The 21,646-nt window shown below is 53.8% G+C and overlaps 1 protein-coding gene across 4 annotated transcripts; it reads left to right on the forward strand.

Moving 5' to 3' along the window:
* Positions 1-168: 168 nt before the first annotated feature.
* CHST12 (carbohydrate sulfotransferase 12) lies at positions 169-21,291 on the forward strand. 4 transcript variants are annotated; one of them, XM_047089332.1, is made up of 3 exons: positions 251-265; positions 1,471-1,571; positions 19,605-21,291. In XM_047089332.1, the coding sequence occupies exon 3, from the start codon at positions 19,688-19,690 to the stop codon at positions 20,930-20,932; it is 1,245 nt and encodes a 414-aa protein (XP_046945288.1). In that variant the 5' UTR covers positions 251-265; positions 1,471-1,571; positions 19,605-19,687; the 3' UTR covers positions 20,933-21,291. The 4 variants fall into 4 exon arrangements, with proteins under 4 accessions (XP_046945287.1, XP_046945290.1, XP_046945288.1 ...); XM_047089331.1 differs by lacking the exon at positions 1,471-1,571 and having other exon boundaries at positions 169-265; XM_047089334.1 differs by lacking the exons at positions 251-265; positions 1,471-1,571 and adding an exon at positions 213-250.
* The last annotated feature ends 355 nt before the right edge of the window (positions 21,292-21,646 follow it).

Raw genomic sequence — 21,646 nt, forward strand, 5'->3', positions numbered from 1 at the left:
GGGGGCGGGGCCGATCGCGGGTTGTAAATACGGCGCCACACGGCACTGGTTGCGGAGGGCGGGGGCGGGGTGCGGAGAGCGCAGGCGCGTTGAAGGCGTGCGCCCCTCGGCCTCCGTGGCCCCTCCGTGGGCCGCGACTTCTCGCGAGACGTGGAGCGGAAGGCGGGGCTCCGGGCTCCGGGGGGCGGGGCCGGCGGAGGGACAGCCTCGGGAGGGTCGGCTGGTGGCGAGGCGGCGGCGGCGACGCGAGGTGAGGTGAAGTGAGGTGAGCTGAGGCGCTCGAGGCGCGGTGCGGCGTGCGGGGCGCGGGCGGCGGGCGGGTTCTGGCTCCCTCCCTCAGCCCATCCGGTGGGTCCGCGGCCCCGGGCCGAGCCCCCGCGCCGGCCACTGTGTGACCTTGGCCCGGCTCGCAGCCTCTCTGAGCCCCAGGTTGCCCCGCGCTGCAGGGCGGCGGCGGGTGGGGTGCTCCGCAGGCGCGCTCCCGGTCCGCGCCCTCGGCGGTGCTCGCAGCCGGGCCTCACGCCGCAGTGCTCTGAGGGCCCTCGCAGGCCAGCCGGAGCCCCCCCCACCGCCGCGCCTACCGGGGACCGGGGCTCCTCCCGCCGGTCTGCGCTGGGCAGCCCCGCCAGGGACCCCAGACCGGGCTGCGCCGGGCGCCCTCCTCTCCCGGGGACCCCAGCTCGGCCTGCGCTGGGCGCCCTCCCCCACCCCGGGGACCCCACCTCGGCCTGCGCCGGACGCTCCCCCCTACTCCAGGGACCCCAGGCCGGCCTGCGCCGGGCGCCCTCCTCTCCCAGGGACCCCAGCTCGGCCTGCGCTGGGCGCCCCCGTCCCCACCCCGGGGACCCCAGCTCGGCCTGCGCTGGGCGCCCCCACCCCGGGGACCCCAGGCCGACCGCTGGGAGGTGGGGGGGGGGGGCTTGGAGGCGGACCACTCCAGTGATCCCCTGCTCGGAAACAGCAGTTGTGCCTCTCCAGCGAAAGGAAGCCACGCACTGGCCGCTAACAGAGGGACTTGTATCTAAAGCTCGGGCTCCTGGCCGCCGGGACATCGCTGGCAGGCGGTTGGCTCCAGCCGAGGTTCCGTCTGGCGCGGAGCACAACAAGCCACAGTGTGTCCGCGATTTATTAAATTATTTACTTTCTACTTGGACTCGGGAGAGACTCAGGAGGCCCGGCATGAATGGGGGTGTGCGCTGCACACGCATCTTTAAGCGTAGTGCCCCCTGAAGTGTGGGTCCGGGCTGAGGGCCGCCTGGGCAGCGGCTCGGCGGGTCCTCGCCTGCCCCCACCCGCGGCCGCCCTGCCGCCCTTCTCCGTGAACATCTGGCGTGGGGAGTGTGAGTCAGGGCTGGTGTCTGGTGAAAAAGGAGGGGGCACACGGGGATGTTAGGGCATTTTGTAAAAATTGAGGTACAACTGCACGTTGTGGAAGATCGGGGTGACCGAGAGTTGGTTTGATACATTTAGGTGCACCTGCCCCCCCGCAGTAGTGATAGCCAGGCCTAGGACCCGACCCCGGAACGTGCCTCTGCTGTGAATCCGGAGAGCGTCTGCATGGAATTGCAAAGGTGTGTCGTTTCTGGCAAAGTAGCTGGTCCGACTTTGGGTTGGTATTTCCAGGCCCGCGGCACTGATCGCGGTCCCTATCCCGTTACCCGCCCTGGGCCCGCCTCATCATTTCAGCAGACTTGCAGCCCCTGATCATTTGCAAGATGCCACGTTGGGCTGGCTGCTGGCAGTTATGGTGACACTGATTATCGTACAGCGTGACCTCACAGTAGATAATCTAGGCAATTATTCGCAGAGCGTGAAGAAAGGGGGTCGGTGAGGTTTATTTTCTGGCGTTGGAGTTTTCCATGGTGGAGACGACATAACGGCTTCAGGGGCCTTGAAGGACGAGTGAAGGTTGGAGAGAACATTCCAGGTGGAGGCAGGAGGGTGTGTGGAGACAGGGAAGTGAATGGGGTGCTTGGGGGGCAGGAAGTCCCTGCATTCATTGTGAGAGGGGGATTGAGGAATGGGGTGGAAGCTAGGGCTGAAAAGAGGTTTCTCACCGAGGAGCCTTGAATGCCGTTCTAGAGTTTGGGCTGTTACCCTGACCTTCGGTGAGGGGGGCGGGGCAGTCGGGGTTTTGGGTGATAGATCCGTGTTTCAGAAAGGCAGCACCAGCGATACCGTGGAAGGCAGTCTCGGGGTGCGGGGAGGTGGAGACTGGCTGGGTACAGGTGTAGGGGGAATGACTTGAGGACAGAGGTCGCCAGAGTGGGGCGGTGGTCACGAGACTGACACGGGAGAGCCCACCGTGTGTGTGATGGCCTGCGCGGGGTGTGGGGAAGGGGAAAGGAAAAATGCCCCAGCAGCCAAGAGTTCTCACGTGGGTGCTTGAAGGACAGAGCTGGAGCGGGTGTGGAGGGGGCGTCACGGCACTTGTGACCTTTAGGCTCGCAGGATTCGTGGTGTTTGTGGGCCCTCCTGATGAGACATGCTCTTGGAGAGAGAGTGGGGAGCACTCGCCAGGAAGGGAAAGGTGGTGGACAAAAGGCGTGTCACCACGGCTGATGGGTGATTCTGTTCTAGAAAGATCTGGAGGCTCAAGTGCCACTTGTGGAGGAGAATCTGCCGAATGATACTGCTGAAGCAGATGCTGCTGGTTTATCATTTTAAGAAACCACAGCTTACCTCTTATTTTCGATTCTTTAATTGTCTCTTTCTCATCAGAAACCAGCAGTTGGTTTCACACCTGCTCGGAGTGTCTGTGGCTGCAGCCGGGGCGGCCGCTTCTCCAGCCCCTTGCCAGTAGATGTGCCCAGCGCCGGCTGACACAGCAGCTCGGTGCTTCCCGCCGCTAACCGGGGTGGCGGTTTCTGTAACTGTTTAGAGAACTTTGTGGATATTTCAGAGAGGAACGGGAAATGCCCAGCAGAGTTGGGGGGCGGGGGACGGGGGTGTGCCCTGCTATACACAGCACAAGAGGATGCAGCGAAGGGGGTCGGTGGCTCCCAGAATACTGCCGGCTGGCACTGCTCCCTTCGGGCAGGACGGTGGAAGGGTCTCTGGGGAGTGTGAGTAGCTCCAGAGAAAGGACCTAACAGTAGTGACGTCACAGGTTCCCCCCCCAATGAAGTTCATAATTGATCACGTCCCCCACCATGGTTCACAGCTTCCAAGTTCTCTTGGCGCCCTACCTCTGGCATAGGAACACGCTTGCAGGCCACGGAGAGTGTGCGGGAAGGAGACCGGGAAAGCCGCCTGTCACCGACGTGCACATGCAGATAAGAGACAGGAACAGGCTGCCCCATAAAAACAGGCGGGGGAAGCGCTCTAAGAACCAAGACGCGAAGTCTTGGATATAGAAAACAATGCGAGAAATGAAAGCTCAGTGAGTGCGTGCAAGATGAAGTGGAGGAACTGAGGCAGGTGAACAGAAAGGCAGAGGTGGGAAGCGGGAGCAAGGAAGAAGGTAAGGGATCCGATCAGAAGGCTGACAGCTGAATGATCCCCGTCAGTGAGAAAGAACAGAAAATAGGATGGGGCCGTCCACAGCACGATGCAGGAGAACGTCCTAGAACCAAAACTTTGTGTGGAAGGGGCATCCAGGTGGCCAGCCCTGGGGGTGGGCGGTGTGGGGGGGAGACAGGTATCCTTCCCTCTCTTGTCTCTTCCCTTCCCGGGGTGGGTCCTTGCATCACAGGGATCGGGTTTGCATAGTGAGGGTTGCCGCGTTTCCACAGTAACGAGTGAGAGTTTGGGAAACAAGGAAGGGATTTATTTGGAAACGCCTCCGAGGCTGTGGGTTTCAGAATTTGGGTAGTGAGAGCGTGGGTGGAGAGAGAGATGTGCACACCCACCCCGAGGCCCGCTGTTGTGACATTTCAGGGCTCTGGGGCAGAGGACTGTGCTGGCTTCTAGAAAAAAGAGTAAACACAGGCCACCAAGAGGGCATCACAAACGGAGCAGGGTGCTTGGGGGACCCGTCCGCAGCAACCTCAGAAGGTGGAAAGCAGGTGAGCATGGCTTTCAGAATTGCAAAGGAAAACATTTTCCACCTGGAACTCTGTACTCAGGCAAAGGAGAGCGGAATAAAGATGTTTTCAGACACGCCCCCGAAGTTTGCGTCCGTACTTTAAGGGAGTGACGGACAGGCATGCTCTCCCATGATGAGGTGGTGAGTCTAGACAGAGCCTGAGGAGAGGGGGCCTTCCCGGAGGAGGTAGAGAGGCGGCAGGTGTGCAGAACAGGCCTGACCCCGGCAGACGGCTCCCGGGAGAGAGTTTGGGGGGGGGGCAGGTGAAATCCACAGGGCGCCTGATCCTCTACAACATCTGGAGAGGGGATGAAGACAGCTGGCAGGGCTGGGGCTGGATGAGTACAAGCAAATGAGAGCACAAGACTGTTACGAGTTCCAGGGAAAATAAACCATTGTGCAGGGAAAGAAGAATTACGGTGAACTGCAAGGCTCAGCTGTGAATAGCCTTTGCTCAAGGATGATAATTTGTGTAAACGTGGAATATTGCTCTAATTGAAGTGCCGATGTGCCCGTCTGGGGAACGTGTGGGGATGAGCAGGGCCTGGCCGGGGGGGCCAGAGGTGGTGGGGGGACCCGGGGAAACTACTCTCCCACCTGCCCGAGTAGGAAGCCAGTAGGTAAAGCTGATCCCCTTATGGCCCAGGAGGCTGTTATCCGGAGGCGGAGCTAACACCAAAGATTCAGCTAAAAAGAATGAGGGAGCACGGTAGGGGCGGGTCACGCAGAAGGGCCAGGGGGCTGCCCTCTTCTGTAATCAGCTCCCTAGAACGGTTTCATCATTTAACATAAACGAGTGCAAGTAACGTTGATAAACATAGAGACGGTTGCACTAAGCTTCCGGCTCTAATGGAAGAAGGGGCCCTGGTCCTGCCTGTGTTTTGTGCCCTTTTCCTTATCTGGGAAGAGTTTACTTGTTCTGATTTCCTTGTCATCCTTGTCATTGTTCTCTGCATCCTGTCTCCTGGCTGTGGTCACATAGCAGTGTTGGCGCTTTTTTTAGCTATTTTGTTTTTCTTTTTAACTTTTTATAAGGGGTTTTAAAGCATATTCAAAAGCAGAAGGAGCACCGTTGTTTCGTTACCTGTCACCCAGTTTCAGGAATTATAAAATCAGGGTCATTGTGTTCATCTGTTGTCTTCATTAGCGTGAAGACTCTATTGAGTACCTACTGTATACGTGCCTCCTCGAGTTTACATTGTAGAGTAGACAGATGATGCAATGCACACATAAAGCGGAGAACGTGCGATATCGGAGGGGATGACACAAGCCACAGAGAGGAGGCAGGTCTGGAGGGTGGGAGTGGCCCGGGAGGCCTCCCTGGTGAGGTGAGCTTTGAGCAGGAACCTGAAGCACGTGCGGGGTGGAGCCCCTGGGTGCATCTAGGCAGGGCCGTGAGGGGGGGGCGATGGAAGGGCTGAGGGTGTGGGATCCCATCAGGTAGGGCCTGTGGGAACTGCAGTGGGAAGCCATCGGACTCCAGTGACCGGAGGGGTTTGAGCAGAGATGTGGTGTGGTCTGACTTGGGATAGGATGAGCCTGACTGCCACCTTGAAAGTGGTTGTGTGGCTCAAGAGCAGAGAGCAGGTTGGATGGAGACAGTTGGAGTGCTGCGGGTGAGAGCTGATGCTGGCTGCACCGGGGTGGGGGGCGGGGGCGGGCGGTGGAAAGCCTGGAAGAGGTTAGAGTCTGGATGGGTTTCGAACGTAAAGCTCCAGGCAGGTTCTTAAACTAATTGTGGTGGAACTTACCATCAATATTTTCCCTTGAAATCATTTATTCGAATGAACTCTGAGAAATGAGAACAATCATTTGGATTCCAGAGTCAAGTGCCATGCAGCAAAATTTTGGGTCTTGTGAGGAATACAGCAGGTACAAGAGATGATTCCTGTCCTCTCAGAACTTGAAATCTAGTGTGGGAGTGTAGTACGCGTGCCCTGATACCCCGTCTTCTTGGAGATAGTTACCGGTGGGGCTCAGAGACCAGGGGCCGGGAGACCAGTGTGCACCCATGGCCCTCTGTGTCCTGGGCTCAGGTCCGGGGTGGGGGTGGGGGGCAGCTCAGGCTCGATTTTCATCCAGCCTTCCAGTCTGTCACTGTGACCGTTTCTTCCTAATTTTATCTGAGCCGCTGTCAGAAGTAGTTCTCAGGGTGAACTGAACACCAGCGAAGTGATTCTATAAACAAATAACCCCTAGGGGTGCCTGGGTGGCGTGGTCAGTTGGGTGACTTGATTTCGGCTCAGGTCATGACCTCACGGTTTGTGGGATCGAGGCCTGTGTCAGCACCGCACTGACATTGTGCAGCCTGCTTGGGATTCTCTCTCTTTGCCCCTCCCCCACTCTGGCTCGCTCTCTCAAAATAAATAAATAAACGAATAATAATAATCCTTGCTGGTGGCATCGGATGCACATCTGTTTTGCACCGGGGGCTTTAATCCAGCACAAGCATCACTTCCAATGCTAGATGATGCAGCTCAGAAAATAAATGTGGAGACTGCTCACGGAAGCTTTCCATATTTCTATAGGCTACAGCGATGGGTACCGTAGTGATTTCTTTGCTTTTTATGTAGTATTTGTAAAGCTGGAAAAGGAGTGGGTAGTTTCTGGTATTTTTGCCAGTAGCATAATAAGTAAAACTGAACACATTCTTGGACCTTCTTTTTTTTTTTGATGTTTATTTATTTTTGAGAGTGAGGGAGGGAGGGGCAGAGAGGGAGGAGGATAGAGGATCTAAGGCAGGCTCTCCGCTGACAGGAGAGAGCCCAGTGTGGGGCTCGAACTCATGAACTGTGAGATCATGACCTGAACTGGAGTCAGACGCTTAACTGCCTGAGCCAGCCAGGTGTCCCCATTCTTGGACTTCTTAATGAAGGTCATGTCGTTTGATTTGATGCTCAGAAGTTGGTTATTGGTACAAGAAGAAATAAAGGTAATAGAAATCTGAGTGTCCACTAAAAACCAACCAATTCTGCATTAAATGTGCACTATGGAAACTGGCAGGGTGTGGTGGTTGGGAAGGTAGGCTCTGTTTTGTTTTGTTTAAAAAAAATTTTTTTTTGATGTTTATTTCTGAGACAGAGAGAGACAGAGCATGAGTTGGGGAGGGGCAGAGAGAGGGAGACGCAGAACCCGAAGCAGGCTCCAGGCTCTGAGCTGTCAGCACAGAGCCTGACGCAGGGCTTGAACTCACAAACCGTGAGACCATGACCTGAACCAAAGTCAGTCGCTCAACCGACTGAGCCACCCAGGCGCCCCTGTTTTGTCTTATTTTGAAGTTAATTTTTGTGAGAGAGAGAGAGAGTGTGCACACAAGTGAAGGAGGGGCAGAGAGAGAGAAGGAGAGAGAATCCCAAGCACTGTCAGCACAGAGCCCAGTGTGGGGCGCAAACCCATGAACTGTGAGATCGTGACCTGAGCCAAAATCAAGAGTCAGATGCTTAACCAACTGAGCCACCCTGGCGCCCCAGGAAGGTAGGCTCTTAACTCAGTTGCCTGGGTTCAAATGTCAGCTCTGAACAGGTGCCAGCTTTGTAGACTTGGGCAAGTTGCCTCAATGTTCTGTCCTAGTTTAACCACAATCAGTGTGAGGATTAAATAAGTTAATGTATCTAAGAGTTTACAATAGCACTTTCGAAAACATATTAGCTCTTGTAATTATAAAGTCAGTTGAAAGCATAGATAATTTCTTTGCTGATAACCAATTATGGGTAGAAAGTATGAGTAATAAAAAAAAATAACATGGTATATTTATGGAATACAAATATTTGAGGGCCCGATAAAGATGGAAAAATAAATAAGTGCAGTGGTATGGGCTGAAGGGGGTGGTTTAATATTTTATAATATATTTAGCTCATGTTTTCATTTCCATAGTCTGGGTCACTCTGGTGAGCAAAATGGCCTTGGGGGGGGGTCTTGTTTTATAGGCGAGAAATTGAAGCTCCAACTTGAGGTGATGTCCCAGGGCCACTCAGCAGAGACTGGCCTTGGCCTCCAGATTCCTCCCCATTTCCTCCTGATCTATAAATGTCTATAGGACCTTGGGGCCGGTGTTTTCATCCTGTGTTCCTGTCCTGTGAACTAAGAGCTAGTTCATGGTATTCACGTTAGAAAGTTTGAGCTTCTGGAGGTTGACTTAACAAGACTGCTAACGTTCTTTTTCTTGAAATCAGGTGTATTGACGTATAAATTCCATGCAGTAAAATGCACAACTCTTTTTTTTTTACATTTATTTATTTTTGAGAGACAGAACGTGAGCAGGAGAGGGGCAGAGAGAGAGGGAGACACAGAATCCAAAGCAGGCTCCAGGCTCCGAGCTGTCAGCACAGAGCCCGATGTGGGGCTCAAGCCCACGAACCGTGAGATCATGACCTGAGCTGAAGTCGGATGCTTAACCGACTGAGCCACCCAGGTGCCCCAAAATGCACACCTCCTAAGTGCACAATTCAACAAATGTGGACAGATATATCCACCTGTGGAGCTACTGCTATGGTCAGCATAATAGAACATTTCCATCCCCTGACGTTTCCTCCTGTTCCTTTGTACTCTGGGATTTCTGTCACTGTTTTCACCTTTTGGGAACTTTCTGTAAGTGGAATCATGTGGTTTGTACTTGTGTCTGGGCTCTGCTGTTCAGCTTAATATCTGTGAGATTGACCCATGTTGTTGCGGGTACCGGTTCATGAGCCGGTGGTACGTTCTCTTCTGTGGCTGGGTGGTTTTCCACTGAATGAGTACACCACGATTTGTTTATTCTTTCATTCGTTGGTGGACCTCTGGGCTGTTTTCAGTTTGTAGCTGTTTTGAATAAAGCAGCAGTGAATATTCTTGGACACATCTTTGTGTGGACAATTATTTCATTCAGGGATCAGGTCTTTGGTGCTGTATCTGAAAGGCATCACCACACCCAAGGTCATGTAGGTCCTCTCCTGTGACCTTCTCGGAGTTTGCGTTGTACATCTAGGTCTGTGATCCACGTGGAGTTAATTTTTGTGAAGGCAGTAAGGTCTGTGTCAGGATTCTTTCACGTACTCCTCTTTCCATGTGGGTGTCCACTTGTCCCAGTGCCGTTTGTTGAAGAGGCGGACTGTCTTTGTTCCATTGTGTTGCCTTTGCTACAGATCGGTTGACTGTATTTTTGGGAGTCAATTTCTGGGCTGTCTGTGCTTTTCCATTGATCTTTACTCTGCTCTATTGCCAATACCACATCCTCTTGATTAGTGTGGCTTTGTGGTAAGTCTTGAGGTCCCGTATTCAGTCCTCCAACTTTGTTCTTCTTCAGTATCGTGTTGCCTTTTCTGGGTCTTTTGCCTCTGTAGAAATTTTGGAAACAGCTTGTTGATAATAACAAAGTAACTTCCTGGGATTCTGACTGGGATTGCATTGAATCTGTAGGTTAAGTTGGAAAGAAATGATATCTTGACAAACATTTACTCTTTCTGTCCACACACATGGGATATCTCTCCGTATGTTGAGTTCTTCTTTGATTTCATTCCTCAGGGTTTTGTAGTTTTCCTCATACAGATCTTGTACCTATTTTGTTAAGATTTATACCTAGATATTTTGGGGAGTTCTAATGTAGGTAGAATTGTAGTTTTGGGTTTTTTTTTTTAAGTTTATTTATTGATATTGAGACAGAGAATCACAAGAGAGAGAATCTGCACTGCCCGTACAGAGCCCGATGCGGGCCTCGAACTCTTGTACTGTGAGATTGTGACCTGACCCCAGGTCAAGAGCTGGATGCTTAACTGACTGAGCCACCCAGGCACCCCTGGAATTGTGTTTTTAGTTTCAAATTCCACTTGTTCATTGCTGATATGTGGGAAAGTAGTTGATTTCTGTATATTAACTTTGTGTGCAACCTTGCTGTAATCACTTGAGCCCTTAAAATTTTATTTGAAAAATCGTTGATAAGCTAAGATTTATATATCATATTTTTGATGATCAGTTTGGTTGGTCTTTAAATAGAGTCCCTGAGCATTATTATAGCATATCTACTTTTATTGATGTTGTAGAACCTTCTAGGAACTGAAAAATCTGTTTGTTTGTTTTTTTTTTAATTTTTTTTTTCAACGTTTATTTATTTTTGGGACAGAGAGAGACAGAGCATGAACGGGGAAGGGGCAGAGAGAGAGGGAGACACAGAATCGGAAACAGGCTCCAGGCTCTGAGCCATCAGCCCAGAGCCTGACGCGGGGCACGAACCCACGGACCGCGAGATCGTGACCTGGCTGAAGTCGGACGCTTAACCGACTGCGCCACCCAGGCGCCCCTGATTTTTTTTTTAATACCAACTTTTCTAACTTTAAAAAAGTCTTAGCGTAAAAAAGGAATCTAGTCTGTATACCAAAAAAAGTTGATAACCAGCTTTATTCATAGCAGTCAAAAACAAGGAACTAACCCACAAGTCCGTTAGATAAATGGTCACGGGTGAACAGTGGTATATATATCCACACAGTGGAACACTACTCAGCCAGGCAAAGAGAACTTTGTGCTGACACAGGCCACAACCTGGACACATCTCGAAGTGTCTTGCTAGGTGCAGAGCCTGTGTCCTCTGTGGTCTCATGTAGGTGACGGTCTGGGAAAGGTGAACCATAGGACAGAACACAGATAAGCGGCTGTCTGGAGGTGGGCACCGGGGAAGGAGGGAACTTTTGAGAGTGGAGGAAATTCTCCGCGTCTTAGTTGTGATGTATCTTTGCTGAAACTCCTCACACTCTGCAGATAATTGCTGATGTAAGTCAGACCTCAGCAAACCTGAGTAGAAAGAGAAGAAAAAGGAGAGGCGCCAAACGGATTGAATCAGGAAAGACAGGTCTCTTAGACGGTGCCGGAGCAACTGGGTATCCAGACGGGGGAAGTCCGTCTGCCCTCCCCCTGGAATACTCTATTGACTGGTGGCTGAAACTCCGCAGTCAGTCGGCATCCCTTTCCACTGTGGCAAATACTTAGTATCTGTTTCTTTCACTTCTCGGTGATGTGATTGCTTCTTTTTGTAACGTGTGCTGTGGGGCGCGCGCGCGCGCGCACACACACACACACACACACACACACACACACACACACACACACACACCCTCCGGACTCTGCTCTCTGGAGAGCCCCAGCATGTTTCCTTGGTTTGTCACTTGCACTGGGGTGTGTGTGTGTGAAAGAGATGTATTTTTAGGAATTGGCTCACGTGATTCTGGAGGCTGAGAAGCTCAGGTCCAGCCGTCCTGATGGTGTGTTCCCGTCTGAGTCTGAAGGCCTGACCCCCAAGAGACAGCTGTCCCGGCTCAGGGACGGGCAGAGGAGAAATTCTCTCTTCCTTCACCACCTTGTTCTGTGCAGGCCTTTGGAACATTGGACGAGGCCCACCCCCCACTTTCCTTACTCAGTCTGTTGAGTCAAACAAGTGTCAGTCTCCTCTGCAGACACCCTCACAGACACACCCGAGTGCTGCGTGACCAACCGTCTGGGCCGCCCGCAGCTCAACCACGGTGACACAGAATTAACCAGCACACACCTGGCGACCTTTTCATACTGTGGTCATCGGTTCTGCTCTGGAAGTGTGGGCAGTGCCCCTACAAGGGTCCTCACGTGGGTCTGGCCGTGTGGCCCGCACTTGTAGGGAAGGCGGGAGGGAGCCCTGCCTTCCTCGAGTTTTGCCCGCCGTGGGTGTGAAGGCTCCTGGGGACCAGCAGTCTCTGGTGGGTGGCTGGTGTGGGGCGCGGGCTCTCCGGGCTTACGCTGCCGCACCCTGCGTGTGAAAAGAAACGTTCAGCAACCCCACCGCGAGCTGAGAAACCACTCTGCACAGCCACCCTCCGTGTTTTTGGTCTAAACCTAACCTAAAACTGGATTGTCTTATCAGTGGCGTCCACAGGACACTTGACAAAGCCCTTGCAGAGACCTGGGCCCCGAAGGCGAAGCTTTGGGACAAGACTTTGCTGGCCGTTCTCTCGCTGGAGGCAGGAGCCAGGATGATTGTCAGTCATTTCCTCGGCGACGCCTCTTGGCTTCTTACGGCTTCTTCCAAAGCTGTAACCCTTTTTGTTGACTGCTTTTTTGAAATAATTGGAGATTCACGTTTGGAAATAATGCCCTCGTTTTCTGAACGAATATCACGTTTGAGGTCAGTGTCATTGCAGGACTCGCTGTTGCGTCGTGAAGGCAGCGAAGTGTCACCCAGAAATTCGGATGCTCCCATCCCTTTTAACAGTAAGACTTGTGGGCGATGCTGTCTGGTAGTCGTCTTATCTTGGGCCTTCTCGTTCTCGTCGCGCCTCTGAGAAGCTGTGAACTGGCGATCGTGCGTGCCTGGCAGGAGCCACAGCCCGTTCCTTTCTTGGGACTGCTCCCACGGGCCCTTTGATAGGCTCCGCCCGCCTGCTCTCCACAACCGCCCTTTATGTGGCTTGTTTGAGGTTAGAAATGACCACACAAAGGACTGCCCTTGCTCCTGATGTTAAAAATGGACCGTGGCCTCAGCCTCATCGGTAAACGCTGCCTCGGCCTGGTGTCGACGTGCTTATCACCTCAACTTGGAAAAGCCTGGATGGGGCTGTGGCCCGGGCAGGTCTGGTTCCGTGGCAGGGCTCCAGGGTGAGGCGACGCTCCCAGGACGCAGGCACACGGGGTTTGGCGACCCAAAGGGAGGATCTGTCTTGTTGTCATTCGTCCACCCTCTCATTGTACATGTTTCAAACTTGAACATTTGTCTAGTGAACTAATTGCGGTAAGGTCGGCCCGTTGAACTTTTGTGCAGACTTGTGAGATGAAGGTGTGGCTCCAGCGGCCAGCTCTAAGTTTATGGCCTTTGTTGCAGTTCTCGCCCACATTTAAGGCCTTGCTTTTTTTTTTAATTTTATTTATTTTTATTCACATATTTGTTTTTTACACATTGCCCTGCATTTTGCTTTATTCATTCAATGGCACCTCCTATAAATTCTTCCAAGTCTGCTGTTCGAGCTCTGATTCATTCTTTTCTTTGCCAGTTTTTTAAATTGTGGTAAAATGCACGTAACATTTATCGTCTTCACATTTTTCAGGGTACAGTTCAGTGGCATTGAACACATTCACATTGTCACGCAACCATCACCACCCTCCGTCTCTAGAATTCATTCCATCTTTCCAAACGGAATACATCTCCGTTAAATACTAACTAAATTACTACTCCGGTAAATACTAACACGCCCTTGCCCTCCCTGCCCAGCACCTGGTAACCTCCAGTCTGCTCTCTCTCTCTATGGATTCAGTTCCTCTGGGGACCTCACAGAAGTGCAGTCGTACAGCGTTTGTCCTTTGTGGCTGCCTGATGTCACCGAGCATCGTGTCCTTCCTGTAGGTTCGTCCACGTTGTAGCAGGTGCCGGCGTGTCTTCCCTCGGAAAGGCTGAGTGACGCTTGTCGTGTGCGTGCCATGTTTTCTTATGTCCTTACTCTTCACCACACACCTGGGTGGCTTCCACACCCATTATTCGGCTGTTGTGAATAATGCCGTCGTGAGTGGGGCTGGCTGTACAAACATCTCTTGGAGACCCTGCTCTCAGTTCTTTTGAATACAGACCCAGAAGTGGCATTGTTGGATCACATGGTAATTCTGTTGTTAATGTTTTTTCATGTTTATTTACCTTTGAGAGACAGAGAGCACAAGCAGGGGAGGGGCAGAGAGGGAGACACAGAGTCCGAAGCAGGCTCCAGGCTCCGAGCTGTCGGCACAGAGCCCCACGTGGGGCTCGAACCCACAAACCGTCAGATCATGACCTGAGCCGAAGTCGGACGCTCAACCGACTGAACTACCCAGGCGCCCTTATTGTTAATGTTTTGAGGAGCCTCCGTCCCGTTTTCCACAGGGCCCGCAACATTTTACATTCCCGTTAGTAGTGCACGAGGGTTCCAGTTTCTCCCCATCCTCGCCAACACTCATCTTTTGGTTTTGTTTTCATTTTAAGATATTTATTTCTTTATTATTTATGAGAGAGGCAGAGAGAGAGAATCTCAAGCAGGCTCCACACCCAGCACTGGGCCTGTTGCGGGGTTCCATCCCATGACCCTGGCATCGTGACCTGAGATGAAATCAAGAGTTGGACGCTTAACCCACTGAGCGACCCAGGTGAACCGATTTTACTATTTTTTTAAAGTGATATCTGTCCTCTACGTGAGGCTAGAACTCACAGCCCCAAGGTCGAGAGTCGCATGCTGCATCGACTGAGCCCTCCAGGCTCCCCTATTTTTTGATTGGGGTTTTTGATGGATGTGAGGTGCTGTGTCCTCGTGGTCTTGATTTGCATTTCCCTGATGATGAGTGACGTTGAGTATCTTTTCGTGTACCCATGGCCCATTTGTGTGGTTTCAGAGAAATGTCCATTCGTATTTTTTGCCCATTCTTGAATTGGTTGTTTTTTCCTTTGAGTTTAACGAGTTCTCCATTTATTCTGGATATTAACCCCTTATCAGATACACGATTTGAAAAAATTTTGGGGCGCCTGGGTGGCGCAGTTGGTTAAGCGTCCGACTTCAGCCAGGTCACGATCTCGCGGTCTGTGAGTTCGAGCCCCGCGTCAGGCTCTGGGCTGATGGCTCGGAGCCTGGAGCCTGTTTCCGATTCTGTGTCTCCCTCTCTCTCTGCCCCTCCCCCGTTCATGCTCTGTCTCTCTCTGTCCCAAAAATAAAAAAATAAATAAATAAACGTTGAAAAAATTTTGTCCCATTCTGCAGGAATCTTCCCTGTGGGCAGTGCCTTTTGATGCCCAAAAGTTGCTAAGTTGCATGAAGTCCACTTTTGTCTATTTTTTCTTTTGTTGTTAATGCCTTAATTTTTTATCGCCGTGTATCTTTTCTTTCCTTTTTTCTTTTAAATGTTTATTTTTGAGACACAGCGAGAGGGAGAAGGGCAGAGAGAGAGGGGGAGACGGCAGATCTGAAGCAGACTCTGCACTGGCACCAGACAGCCGGACGTGGGGCTCGAACTCACAAACCGTGAGATCATGACCCGAACTGAAGTCAGATGCTTAACAGACTGAGGCAGCCGGGGACCCCGCCGTGTATCTTTTCTAAAAGGGAAAATGTTTTTTTCTCACAGTAAAAACCAATCAATGCTCAGTGTAAACAAAAACACCGTAAACACGAAAGCCGTGAAGAGGGGAGTCAGAGTCACCCAGACGCCCGCGCACTGTCCCGGGATACGTGCAGACTCTGTCTTGTGTCGGGTGGCGGTCGCGGTGGCCCTTCCCATGTGGAGTCCCGTGTGCTTACCCGGTGGCCGGCTGCCCGCCTGGGAGTTCTCCCTGCCGCCTGCCACGGGGAGGGCCTGTGCTGTTCACACCGAGTGGTCGAGGGTGCGTGGTGTGGTGTAAGTTATGGGTCTCATTATGAGTAAGTTAGTTGACTCGCTGTTTACAACATAAGCTGTAGATTCTCTGCACCCACGAGGAAAGCGCTGTGGAGGTCGCCGCGTGGCCTGCTGCTGGCCCCGGGCCCGGCGGGGGCAGGTACCATACCTGGACGGGGTCCTGGTGCTCAGCTGCAGTGCTTGGTGGTGCCTGGTCGTCCTCGGGTAGGTTATCTGTGGACTAAGAACAAAGCCTTAGATGTTAAATGTACTACAAGAGTCAAAGATTGTAGCGCCTGGTGCTAAAAGCTTAGAGAACCATATCGCGCACAGGTAAGAAAGAAACGTCAGGTGCCTCGATTCCCGCTGGGAGCATTTGGGGCTGGTTCCAGCCTGACCACGGCCCCTTGCAGCCGTAACCAGTGCTCCGTTCGGTGCCCTTCGCCTCCAGGCCCGGTACCTCTGCGTCTCTTGGGTCGGAAAAGCCAGGGAACCCTCGCCTGTTTGTGATAGACACACGCGGGTCAGCATCTGAACTTCCAAGGAAGCGTGATCCTTCTAAGCCCCTTCTGTTCACCAGATTGAACTTTGAGTAGGAGGAAACTTGCCCGTGTGACTTCAGTCCCTGGGAGAGATGGGAAAATACAGGGCGGGTGTCAGGTGCGTGTGTCCTACCATGACTCCCGTGTAAACGCTTTCTACCGTGGAATGTCCCGAGGTCACGGGAAAGAAGGAGGTGTCGACGTACGCGACCACATGGACGAGTCTCAAAGTACATGCCGTGTGGTTCCATTGATACGACGCTCCAGAAAACGCGAGCTGATTTATAGTGACGGAAGCCAGATCAGCTGCAGGAGGGGAGGGATGAGCTGGGGAGAGGGATTAGAACGGGCATGAATACGCTTTGGAGGGTCGAAGGAGATGTTCCCTCTCTGACCGTGGTGAGGGTGTCACGGGTGCATGCGTCCATATTCACCAAGTGGTACGTTTTAAGGACGTGCACGTCCTCGTGCGTGAGCTACACAAGCCGTTTGGAAGACCGAGTACATCTAACGGTAGCAAAGCTGAGGGAGCGGGATTGTGTGTGGGCTTGACCTGTGGAGTGAGGCTTGCATTCAGGGCCTCGGGTTCCTCAGCTGTGAGAGGGCTGTGCCTCCCTGAGGCCGCGTGCAGAGGCTTGAAGGAGCGCGCGCGTGTGACACGCTCCTCCCGGTGCCTGGCCCGTGGTGACGGCTCTGGAAAGGGCAACTGCGATCGAAGACGCGTTATCTCTGTGTGTCGTTTTTCTCCCCCGGGTATTCAACCGTCTCTTTTCCTCGAAATTAAAGCGAAGTCTTACTAAATTGTTAGTCACGAGCGTCCGTTTTTACAGAACGCCGTAGGCCCTGGCATTTGTTAACATGCATATACTACGTCTTGCCTGAAAAATAAGCAAAGGTGTTTATTTATATATTATTTATCATAACCAGACTTAGCTGGTTCTTAGCATTCTGAACCCACGAATGACGGCCCGGTCCTTGATCTATGGCTGGTGCCTGTGCCCGCGGACGGGACTCTGAGTCGGCATCATCCCCACCATGCGTGTGAGTCTCATTCTTAAAATTGGAAGCCGAGCTCTCGCGTCAATTGACATTCGCAGATACTCTTTCCCTTTGCTCTCAGCCTTCGGGAAAACTTTTCTATTCCTCTTTTTTGATATGGTTTCACTTTCCATCTCTAGAAACTGTTCACCCTTGTACATCCCCGAGAAGGGACGGTCTCGAAAACTTTAATGGCGTGGTACTTATGATCTAATTTTGAAAACAGGCTGTGACATCGTGTGATTGTCACCACGAAAAGAGCTTTAAACTGTTGTCACATAGCTGTTGTTACTCCCCGCACACCTGTGATGCCCTCAGGGGAAGCTGGGTGAGAGACACAGGCCTCTAATCCTGATGGTTTTCTTCATTTTGTGACACACTTATCACTTCCACAAGGTGTGATAAATCCCGAAGGCGTGCACCGTCCCGGCCCGTGGCAGAGTAGCGGTCAGCCGGGTTCTCTGCGCCGCTGGCTGGGTTTCCTTTTCTGTGGGGGTGCGCTGAGATCACCGGGGCCCAGGAAGGACTGGCGAGGGTGACTGTGACCAGCACATTCTTTTCTGTCACCTGCTTGTGTCGGCACCTTTCCTGTGTCAGCCCGCACAACCCTTTGTACTGTGAACATGTAGCACTTTCTCCATCAAACACACAACATAGCGGCGCCGGGGGGGGGGGGGGGGGGCGGGGGGATCAGCCAGTTAAACGTCCAACTCTTGATTTCAGCTCAGATCATGATCTTATGGTTCGTAGGATCAAGCCGCACGTTGGGCTTGGTGCTGACAGTGCGGAGCCTGCTTGGGATTCTCTCTCTCTCTCTCTCTCTCTCTCTCTCTGTGTGTGTGTGTGTGTGTGTGTGTGTGTCCCTCTCCTGCTCAGGCACTCTTTCTGCCTCTCTCTCAAAATAAATAAACATTTAAAACAACCAAAAAAGCCCAAAATGAACTGAGTATAAACAAAGCTGCATAGGTGGGTGGAGATTGCTTCCAGACCTTGGCCTCGTGAAGTTTTAGGTTCATTTAATGAAACTGCATCAGGTACCAGGTACCAGGCACACAGTCGAACACGTGCAAGAGGTACAGACTCGGAGAGGTTCAGAAACTGAGAAGTCCCAGAGCATGCGCGATGGGAGACCCTCCCGGAACGCCCCCAGGACGCGCTGTGTCTGTGTCTGCTCTGGTGCCCCCACGGGCAGAGCTCCCGGTGTGTCTTAAAAATGGCTCCTTCTGGGTTTGGGCCACTTTAGAGGAGTGTACTCATTCTCTCGTTAGGCCAGACCCAGAGTCTGAGTTCTGTCCTCTGAAGCCACACGGGATTAGCCTGTCCCCTCTCCCAGGCGACTGCCCTCCAGATACTTGAGCCCCCGCTGCAAATCTCTCCTCCGGCCTCAGCAGCCCCCACTCCCCTCTCGCAGGTGCTATTGCGGAAGAGGCCTGACGGCCGGCAGAAGCCACAGGAGAGGCAAGGACCCCGCTTAGTCTTAAGTGGATTAAGACGTGTGCCTGTCTAGGGGTACTGCAGACAGGAGGTGAATGCCAGGAGAAAGGGGTACAGATCTGGAACTTTTCCAGAAACCTCAGACCCTCAGGTCACGCTTACTGAACCTGGTAGGATAATTTGTTTGTTATGTAAGATGGTCCTGGTTCAAAATACAGGAAGGAGAGAGGTGAATGTGGCCCCTGCAGCTTCCCCAGCCCCCTTTATCCCGGCACTTTTCAGACACTGCCTCTTCTTCCCTGTGCTGCCTGGGACAGGGTTGCTGGTCAGAACAGCTGTCAAACAGGACTGGCCCCAGGAAGGGGTCCTCTGGCATTTTGGGGATTGACCTTGACCGCGGTCGAAGACAGCCTTAGTGGAAGCTGTAAGGGAAGCACGAATCCCTCGTCCGGCCTGCAGAGCCCTCCCCGACGCAGGGGTGGCGGCCTGCCCCCAGGCCGGTGGCATGCTGCTCGACCCCGGGGGTGAGGCCCCAGCACCTGCTGACACTCACAGCTTCCCCCCTGCACCTGCCCTCCCTCCACCCTCCCGCCGCGGCCGTGGCTCCGCTCCTGTCTGGTTCCCGCGGGGATGCGGACAGGCTCTCAGGGCCTGGAGAGCTCTCACACGGGCTGCTTTCATCTGCCTGCTGCACCCTCCCTCTGTCCCCAGAGACCTCGAGTGTGCCCTGCCCTTTCCACACAGAGGGGCAGACACGGTGCCCAGGGCCCAGCACGCGTCGGCCACACACACGAGCCTGCCTCTGACGTGTTCCTTAGGATTAAGTGTACGTGGGGGTGCCTTTAACATTATTGCAAATTGTAGGATGCATTAAACCTTAACCTTCTCGTGTGTGTGTTTCACTGCCCGCCTCTCCTTCCTCCTCGGCACCTCCCGCTCAGGAGGGTCTGTGTTCCCGCCTGAGCCTGGTCTCTTAGCCCCCTGTTTTCAGTTCCGTGATAAAGGATGTCCAGTGACCTCATCAGGCGCACCCGTCCTGGGCCCCTCAAAGCAGCGCTAGTCGTATTACACGGAGGAGCTGAAGTCCGGCAGGCAGCCCCACAAAGCCTGAGCCGTGGAGAATGGGGTGGGAGCCGGGGGACAGGGACCCTGACCGCGAGGCAAGCGGCGTGCGCCGGAACCTGAGGCTCCAGGAGGGCACCTTACCTGGACGCGGTCTTTAATGTGGCTCTGTGTTGCCTTTCCAGGGTCCCGAGAGCAGCGCCCCTCCTCCATGAAGCTGCCGTGAAAGCTCCCGGGTGAGAGGGCCCGCGGCCCGTCCGCGAACAGAATGACCAAAACCCGGCTCTTCCGCCTGTGGCTGGTCTTGGGGTCCGTGTTCATGGTCCTCCTGATCATTGTGTACTGGGACAACGTGGGCACGGCCCACTTCTACCTGCACACTTCCTTCCCCAGGCCGCGCCCCACCCCCGCGCAGGGGGCAGAGAAGGAGTTCACGGCCGACGTGGACGCGTTTTTGCAGAAGCTGCTTAGCGGCGGCCTGAAGCAGAGCGCCCCCTCCGGTCGAAGGACGGAGCAGCCCTCGGTGCAGGCCTCGGGCAGGCCCGTGCTGAGCAACGCGGAGGAGAGCGTGCGGGGCTACGACTGGTCCGCCCGCGACGCCCAGCAGGGCCCGGACCCCGGCGGGCGGCAGGCCGAGCGGAGGAGCGTGCTCCGGGGGCTCTGCGCCAACGCCAGCTTCGTGTTCCCCACCAAGGAGCGCTCGTTCGACGACATCCCCAACTACGAGCTGAACCACCTGATCGTGGACGACCGCCACGGCGTCATCTACTGCTACGTGCCCAAGGTGGCCTGCACCAACTGGAAACGCGTCATGATCGTGCTGAGCGAGAGCCTCCTGGACCGGGGCGCCCCCTACCGCGACCCGCTGGACATCCCACGGGAGTACGTCCACAACTCCAGCACCCACCTGACCTTCAACAAGTTCTGGCGCCGCTACGGCAAGTTCTCCCGCCACCTCATGAAGATCAAGCTCAAGAAGTACACCAAGTTCCTGTTCGTGCGGGACCCCTTCGTGCGCCTCATCTCCGCCTTCCGCAGCAAGTTCCAGCTGGAGAACGAGGAGTTCTACCGCAAGTTCGCCGTGCCCATGCTCACCATGTACGCCAACCGCACCGGCCTGCCCTCCTCCGTCAGCGAGGCCTTCAGCGCGGGCCTCAAGGTGTCCTTCGCCAACTTCATCCAGTACCTGCTGGACCCGCGCACCGAGAAGCTGGCGCCCTTCAACGAGCACTGGAGGCAGGTGCACCGGCTCTGCCACCCCTGCCAGATCGACTACGACTTTGTGGGCAAGCTGGAGACGCTGGACCAGGACGCCGCCCAGCTGCTGCGGCTTCTCAAGGTGGACAAGCTCCTGCACTTCCCCCCGAGTTACCGGAACAGGACCGCCAGCAGCTGGGAGGAGGGCTGGTTCGCCCCCATCCCCCTGGCCTGGAGGCAGCAGCTGTACAAACTCTACGAGGCCGATTTCGTCCTGTTCGGCTACCCGAAGCCCGAAAACCTGCTCAGAGACTGAGGGCGGCGGGGACAGTCCCGAACGCCGGAACCGACCGGGCTCACGTCATCTGCCGTCCCACGGCCGTCTTCCTGAGGGAGGAGCGATGGGCTCCCGCGTGGATTTTTTCACGGCCCCGTTTCCCTGCCGGCCCGACACGGCAGGGTTCCCCAGCGCTCCCGTCAACGAGGAGGCTGGAGACCGTCCCCACACTCCAGTTTTTTAAATAACCTACGATTTTGCAATCTAGACGTACCGTTTACTCCACTGCCTATATTCGTTGAGTACTGTGTTAATATTGTTTTCTAAGATTAATATATTTGAGATATTTAATATGAAAAGTGCAGAAAGAAAGGATGGAGTAAATGTTACACCTGCTTCTTCCGCCTGCTTTCGTGGTTATTCTGGCAGAGCGTGAAACTCGGGTAGAGGAAGGGGATTTTCGTGGTCATCTTCCACAAAAAGCAGGACCCTGCACTTGACATCAGGCCTCCCTCGTGTTTATAAAAGGGTAGCAGATAGACCTCCTCAAGCGAGAGCGCCCTTGCCGTGTGATATTTCTGGAAAGGGAAGGCAGTCAGGAAGGGTGTTCTCTTTGCGACCACACTTCCCGGCCGTGGTCACGGAGCAGGGTGGTCACTCCAGCTGTTGCTGTGAGTGTATAAATCCTGGCCGTAAGGATTTGCTGTGACAGGGGTGCTGTGAGGAGTCTGTCCCGAGAATCGATTCCTGACG

The sequence above is a fragment of the Lynx rufus genome, unplaced genomic scaffold (genome assembly GCF_022079265.1).
Source record: "Lynx rufus isolate CCGP_SWC_20201006 ecotype Redwood Valley unplaced genomic scaffold, mLynRuf1.p SCAF_27, whole genome shotgun sequence".
Lineage (NCBI taxonomy): Eukaryota > Metazoa > Chordata > Mammalia > Carnivora > Felidae > Lynx > Lynx rufus.

Coding starts and splice junctions, on each gene's coding strand:
- CHST12 (XM_047089331.1), top strand. CDS start 19,688: ATGACCAAAACCCGGCTCTTCCGCCTGTGGCTGGTCTTGGGGTCCGTG.